Raw genomic sequence first — 7,562 nt, 5'->3', positions numbered from 1 at the left:
ATTCATAGTAAAGGCAGTACATGGAAAACTATTTACTGTCACAATATGGTAGGGTTATGATATTTACCACCTTTACCACCATTTAACCAATTCTTATTACCTCAACACGAAATTAGGTTTAGTCAACTTATTTTCTTTTAAACTTTATAACAACCGAAACTTCTGCCTACGTTGATTATAAAATTGCGAAATAATGCTAAAAGCTACCAAAAAAATTACTTGAAGAAATTACCGAAATTACTAGGAATTCCAAGAATTTCATTTGAACCCAAAAGATTTTTTCATGAACCGCCTGCACTAAATTATAGTTACAACTTGCCAAAATCACAGATGTAGCAAAAAAATGTCGCAGTGTGCTATAAAAACAAAATAACCGATTTTATTTTGGGAAAATATTATTATTTTTTCCCAGTTTATTTTTCGTGAAAAATTCCAGTGTCACGTGTAAACGAGTTTTCTCTGTGATTCCCACAATTTTCCTTTATTTAATTCCAATAAGCTTTGTGCTGGGAAAAATTGTAAAACCACTTTTAGATAATATTTTGTAAACAGTGCTCAAAAGAGATGTCGCGAATTACAAAAATTTTTGGTTTTTTATCAAAATCGACAATTTTACTTCAAAAAAAGAAAATCAACGTTAGACACATTTCCACGGGATATAAGAAAGCCATCACACGTTATCCTCTCCTTATGGAATCCATACAAACGGGCATCCTGATGGCTGCTGGGGATTTAATAGCTCAGTTAGTTGTGGAGAAAACAAAGAATGTGGACTATGTGAGGACTGCACAATTTTCTGCTATTGGATTTTTCATGGCTGTAAGTTCCTAAGTTTGTTAATTATTTAATCCCTTAAGCTTCTATGTTCATCCACTATGCTGAAGATCTTAAAAATAATTTTCTTTCACCCTATAGGGACCAGGCTTAAGATTTTGGTATGGAATCCTGGACAAACACATTCAAGGAAGGAATGTTAAAATTAAAACACTGAAGAAAGTAGCTCTGGATCAAATTTTCTTCGCTCCATTCTTCATATTTTCTTTTTATGTGGTCCTTGGCGTGATGAAAGGTCAAACATTGTCTGAAATTGAGGATACAATCCGGTCAGATTACGTGGATGTCATCAAGACGAATTACTGCGTTTGGCCATGGGTGCAATTGGCTAATTTCTCCATAGTCCCCCTCAGCTATCAAGTGTTAGTTGTACAATTTGTTGACATCTTCTGGAATACCTACCTCTCCTGGAAAACAAATAAACCACGCGAGAATGACCCCACATCGCCCACGTGAATAAAATTAATTAAAAATCTCAACGAATAACTTTCAAATTTATAATTCAAGTGGAAACATCTGATAATGTCAGATGGACGTCAATCCGCTGCAGAAGTGCTAAAACAAAAAAAAACCTTTATTTAGAAAAATATCATTATCTTTTTCCACTGTTGATTTTTCGCGAAAATTTCCAGTGTCACGGGTACACGACTCTTCTCTGTGATTCCCACGGTGCTCCTTTGTTTTATTCCAATAGTACTAGTGCTGGGAGAAACTGCAAAAACACTCCTAGATAATATTTTGTAAACCGTGCTCAGAAAACATGTCGCTAATTGCAAGAATTTCTCGTTTTGTACCAAAGTCGACAATTTTCCTTCAAGCAGGGAAGAATAACGTTAGACAGATTTCCACGGGATACAGAAAAGCCCTCACACGTTACCCACTACTTATGCAATCCCTCCAAACGGGCATCCTGATGGCTTCCGGGGATGTAATAGCGCAAGTAGTTGTGGAGAAAACAGACAATTACAATTATTTGAGGACTGCACAGTTTTCAGCTATTGGACTTTTTATGGCTGTAAGTACCTTATTTAGTTAGTTCTCTTAGCCCTTTAAGATTCTGTGTTCTTCCATGAGGCAGCCTGAATTGCCTAAGAAAGTCTGGGAAAATATGTGATTGAATTTAGAATATTTACAAAGAATCATCACAATTTTTTCATTAATCCTTTAATTTTATTTATAAAAAATCAGAATCTCTTCTAAAAGTTCAATAAATTTTGGAAAATCGACCTATAAGATGTTGAAGTTCAAAGGGGCTAAAAGTCAAATTGAATCAGATAATTTTATTCTATTCTAAAACACTTCCTATCAATGAATAGGAAAATTCTTATCGCTCCCAATAAATGGAAGAAAAAATCAATAAATAGTCTCAATAATCTCATGATCGAAAGCCACCAATCAAAATAATTTCTTTTAATACCTTTAGAATAGCTGAAAAAATTTTTTTTTGCCTTCAGGGACCAGGCTTGAGATTTTGGTATGGAATCCTGGACAAACACATTCACGGAAGGAATGTAAAGATTAAAACGTTGAAGAAGGTAGCTCTGGATCAGCTTATCTTCGCCCCAACCTTCATGCTTGCCTTTCTTGGGGTTCTTGGCGTGATGAAGGGTCAAGCGTTGCCTGAAATTGAGGATAAAATCCGGGCAGATTATGTGGATATCCTCAAGACAAACTACTGCATTTGGCCGTGGGTGCAGTTAGCTAACTTCTCAATTATCCCTCTCAACTATCAAGTGTTAGTTGTACAATTTGTTGCTATCTTCTGGAACACCTACCTCTCGTGGAAAACAAATAAATCACGCGAGAATGTACCCACGTGAATAAAAAGCATTTTTTTTTAAATATAGTTCTACAATCAAGAAATGATTTCTCTTTTTAATCAATTGACAGAGGTACACAATGATTTTTCTTTGATTACGAATTTTTCATTTTTTTTAAATTTTTTTCCCGAAATACAATAAATGTGCAACAGACATTTTTTTTTCTTTGAAAGAATTTATAATTTTAATTCTTCAGAGTTAAAAAAAGATGAAGAAAAAACAAAGATTGAGTTATTTATTAATTATAGTATTACTTGTGATGTGTGTGTAAGGAATAATATTTATGCACAATAATTACACAATTAGATCAGAATTTCTATCATGTTCCTAATTTTCACTTTTTTTTATATCGTTTACGTAATGCAAATTGTTGCCAATCATTGTATTCTTTTGTCGCAATGAACACCCTTCGCATCATTGTGCGAATTACAAATTTTGGTATATTTATTTCTTTTTAGCATCTTACGTGATAATTAAAATAATTTTTCTCTTTTTGGTTTCTTTTTTTTTTCACTCATCATTTCTCAAATATTTTTTTCCTCACTGTGTAAAAAAACTACCTAAAATATATTATGTTATGTAGATTTTTTTCCTCTATTTTCTTATTGTCCTATAAATCTATTGACGAAATAAAAGAAGCTGAAAAATAAATAATGGAATATATAATTTTCTTTTCTTTATTTAGACTATTATGAAAATGAAACGGTGGTAATAATGATTTCTCTCTCTCTCTGCTAAACTACTTTTTGAGTTTTTCTTTTAATCCTTCATTTGTTTACTAAATTTAATGATAAATTCTACATTTTTTTTAGCTATACAAGTTGAATGAACAAAGTTTTAATTTGAGGAACTAATTATACAACTTCTATGTTAATCGACTTTTAAAAATTTATGCTCGAGAAAGATTTAGCAACTACTAAATGCAAAGAATTCTCTTCTCTTCTTTAAAATTCTAATGAGCCCTGTTAATTTCTAATATAGTTTTTTTTTCTTTTCAAAAGAGTATGCAATTTATCTTCGTTTTACTTTTTGCAAAGTAGTAATAGTTAAAAAAAAAAATAATAAAATCGTCAAAGAAGTTTTTCAAATCTTTGTATTTCTTACGTGTCCCAAGAATTATTCACAATTTGAAAATTAAATTAGAAAGTGAAAAAAAATTTTAAAAATTTATTTAAATAAATTCTTGTTCCTCAAGCTTTTTTGCTTGTGAGATTAAAAGAAAAATTACCAAATTTATGAAAAATTGTGAATTATCTTTGGGGCATCCTTATGTCGTTTTTAGTTTAGGACCCTGTATATTACTACTACTACTAATATGGAGGGGTTTGGAGGCGCTCAACAACTTGGGCTATATGCGTACCCTGTATATTAAAAATACAAATATTTTGTTATTGTTATTTTCTCTAGAAAATAGCTGATAGTTTAAATAGTTTTTATATAATATGTCTTCCTATTACAAACTATTAGTGGCAAGGTTGCATTCTCATCTGCGACAGTACATTAGATAACATTTGGTCTCAAAAATCTCAAAGATGACATAACTTTAATATTGATATAGTCTCACACAGTTAATATATATTTATCTCATCTTTTCTTTTTTTTACTTTCCTTTTGTATTCACAAAACAATGAAAATATACAAAAATCACACAACATTTTCTCGAATCACAAAAGTTCGATTCACCAAACAAATCATCATTGATCTTAACATTCTTGCTCCACCAAAAAACAAATCTTTTGCCCACATTTTAGTTTTTCCTTTTTTTTAATTAAATGTGGACCCAATAATTTGTGGAAAATTGAACTTTAAGGTTGGCCATTTTGTGTCGATGAATCTCTGCTTGGTTTTGCATTTATTTTTTGTATCATTTGTATTTTCTATCAAATATATTTTCAAAATGCAGAGATTCGTGAGCTTTCTTTTTTTTTGTTTTCGTTTCCTTATCATCATTTTAATTGTTTTCTTCAAGTCCCAAAAAATACCATCATGCGCTAAAATTTACCTTGATTCTTAATGCAGAAGTTATCCATGCTAGTTTAGGTCTTTTCTGTAGTTGATGGGGTTGTATTACTACTAGTCGTTACTGTATTAGCAGCCTGTGTTGAATTGACTCCACTGGGTCCAGCCTCAGACGATGAATTGTCTGTAAAAATTTAGATTTCTTTTAAATTGTTTTTATGTCAAAAATTTAAAGAAAAAATTACCTGAAGTTGAGAGTGCATTTAGACGATCTGGTAGATCAGCAGTACTCGTCCTGCAGTGATCACTGAGAATGTCCGGAAGGGCATTTCTTCTGCCCACCCTGCCAGAATTATAGAATTCCGAATTCTCATCTACCGCACCGGCAGCTGCACCTTCTTCCTTTTGTGTTTCCATTTTCAGCAGACTCAGCACTAAATTCAACCCAATAAAATTTTGTTTATATTTCAAACATGTTATGTATATTTGAACCCAACCCAAGAATTTGATAAAATAGCTGACTGAGAGAGAGAGGATAAGCAAAGGGATGAGTTAAACAAAAAAAATGTACAATAAAAAAGCAAACACTTTAATACACGTGAAAGGAATTATTGACAAAATAATAATAAATTATATTGCTAGGAACTTTACAAATTCAATCAAATACTTCGTGCAAGAGAATGGTGTAAAGATATTACAGAGAATTAAGTTAAATAAAATAGCAATTCACGCTTTAGGGGCGACACACGCTTTCACCTCAAAAGCAGGAGAGAATTTTTCTCTTCACTTTTAATCCCTGCTTGTCGAAGCTTCCGCAGAACTAAAAGCTTTCACTCCACACACTCCCTTATACACAGCCTCTGTCACATTTACATTGTTATAGAAGGGATTTAATGTAGCAACAAGAGGCATGTTGGGAGCAAAAATCTATAATATGGTGAGATGCGGGATGTTGGACGTTAGAGAGCAAACATTGCATATGTAGGTATGTATGTAAATATCAATTCTACATAATTTCTACACATGTAGTATTTTTTTTGATATCGCTCTTTAGATTATCCTTTAATTTATTACCTTAGAATGTACATATTAAGGTGCTTTAGTAGTGTACTAAACATCAATATTTAACATTTTAGTATATCGAAGTTTTCGTTATTCTAACAATTTAATTGTCTTTTTTGTGAAGTTCTTTTAGTTAATATAAACAGGAAGTGATACACGAATAAGAATAAAACTCTTACATTGGCCTTGGATTGCTTTTTAAACATCAGGTGTTAACCCATTAAGGCTAAAAAGGTATTTTAGTATTGTTTTTTTTAGTAAAAAATTAGAAAACTCGAAAGGGAAAAATAATATTGTGGGAAGTGTAAGATATTTTGAACATTCCTCTGTGGCAAGTACACACACACAGCTCATACACAAGTACTTCCCAAGGGTGACCAACACTTGCTATTAAAACACATGGAGGACGTCAATATGGGGATGTTTTGAGAAGTAGGAAGAGAGAAAAATATTGATCAAAGTGATTTTTAGTTTCAATCATTAGTTGCATTGCAATCGCATTTTGCGCTCATTTATTATTTTCACGTTATTATTGTTTTATTTTTTTCATCTTGAAAGGGGACAAGGGGGTCAAAATGGGGGGAAAATAAAATGAAAATGTTCCATAACAAAATATACCTTTCAGCCTATTTAATTTTCTTGACAGGATTCTCCTTGCAATTCTCCCTGTTCTCTTGTGTGCCGTTGCCTTCATCATTGTCGTTGGCATCTCTCTTTCCGTTCTACTTGCGTTCTATCACTGTGCACTTTTCTTTCAAACAAAAGAGCATAGAGTAGAAGAATAGAGGAGAAGAAAAATATAAAATTGTGCAAATGATGTGAAATTGTGTGCTACATGCTGAAATACTCGAAATAATAATGTCCTAATGTTGTTTTTATGGAGATAAAGGAAAAAAAAACGAAGCTGTTTGAGAGTGGATAAGAGAAGTGAAGAAGGACGATGGGTAACTTTTCACTCCCATTCCCTACATACCATCTGACTTGGTTCACTTGCAGACACTTGACTTGCTCTTCTCCACCCCTCCAGACAGTTGACAAAAATATAAATTCTCGATGATGTGTAAATTTCTTCTGTACACAGAATGGGAATTATGTAGATAGCGAGGAGACTTTGTTTCTCTCCACTTGCGAATTTTCCCACAGCAATACCCTCTGCAGAAATTTGGCGTCTCTTGTGAGATCACTTACGCCAGTGTCTCGTGCCTCCGGATCACTTGGCTATCTTTACACTCTGTGTGTGCGATTGCCGGTAATTGACGTCATTGTGTTGTCGTATAGATTCTGAAAGAAAGACAGCACGGAGAAACGGATAAGCACATCATTTGCAATTTTATAGACGACTCATAAAAATGATTGAAGAAAATGATTTTTGCGTGGTGCAAGTTATGAGTGGGTGGCAATGTCCCTGAATTTCACTCCACTCTCTATCAAATCGCCAATGGATTTCCTAATTTTCCCTTTTAAAGCACCACACACTGCTGCTGCACAAATTCTCCACATGACCCTGGGGGGTGGTAGGTGGCCAGGAGGGCAATGTGATATAACACTTACGAGGTGAATAAATAATAAATATTGGGAGTCTCTTCCTGAACCTGCGCTTGTTTACAAAATTCCACACATAAAAGGAATACAGAGACAAAAGGATAAGTTTTTTCTCACCCAAAAAACGCAGTTTATCCCGCGCGTTTGCTGAAATCTTCTGCACCACTCCCTTCTGTGGGAGTTAATTATTAATTCGAGACCACGAAATAGCTGGATTCAACTCCTATTGATTGGTTAAAATTGATTTTTTATTATTCCATCACACCACACGAAAATTCACAACAAGAGAATACAATCGTCCATTTATGCTGCATGCATCATGGCACATGCGACGTGCATCATAAG

At 33.3% G+C, this 7,562-nt stretch overlaps 2 protein-coding genes across 4 annotated transcripts; one reads left to right on the top strand and one right to left on the bottom strand.

Moving 5' to 3' along the window:
• Positions 1 to 1,366: 1,366 nt before the first annotated feature.
• On the top strand, positions 1,367 to 3,955 carry LOC129786378 (protein Mpv17). Its single transcript, XM_055821361.1, has 2 exons — positions 1,367 to 1,849; positions 2,289 to 3,955. The coding sequence occupies exons 1-2, from the start codon at positions 1,595 to 1,597 to the stop codon at positions 2,652 to 2,654; spliced, it is 621 nt and encodes a 206-aa protein (XP_055677336.1). The 5' UTR covers positions 1,367 to 1,594; the 3' UTR covers positions 2,655 to 3,955.
• Positions 2,875 to 7,539, bottom strand: LOC129786388 (uncharacterized). 3 transcript variants are annotated; one of them, XM_055821389.1, is made up of 5 exons: positions 7,335 to 7,539; positions 6,649 to 6,956; positions 6,294 to 6,538; positions 4,859 to 5,047; positions 2,875 to 4,797 (listed from the first exon to the last, which is right to left on the bottom strand). In XM_055821389.1, exons 3-5 carry the CDS (start codon positions 6,382 to 6,384, stop codon positions 4,691 to 4,693), a joined length of 387 nt encoding a protein of 128 aa, XP_055677364.1. In that variant the 5' UTR covers positions 6,385 to 6,538; positions 6,649 to 6,956; positions 7,335 to 7,539; the 3' UTR covers positions 2,875 to 4,690. The 3 variants fall into 3 exon arrangements, with proteins under 3 accessions (XP_055677364.1, XP_055677347.1, XP_055677355.1); XM_055821372.1 differs by having other exon boundaries at positions 6,294 to 6,426; positions 7,335 to 7,526; XM_055821380.1 differs by having other exon boundaries at positions 6,294 to 6,421; positions 7,335 to 7,526.
• Between the last annotated feature and the right edge of the window lie 23 nt (positions 7,540 to 7,562).

This window comes from Lutzomyia longipalpis, chromosome 1 (assembly GCF_024334085.1).
Source record: "Lutzomyia longipalpis isolate SR_M1_2022 chromosome 1, ASM2433408v1".
Classification (NCBI taxonomy): Eukaryota; Metazoa; Arthropoda; class Insecta; order Diptera; family Psychodidae; genus Lutzomyia; species Lutzomyia longipalpis.
Note: the sequence above shows the minus strand (reverse complement) of the source record. Positions and strands in the feature narration are given on the sequence as shown.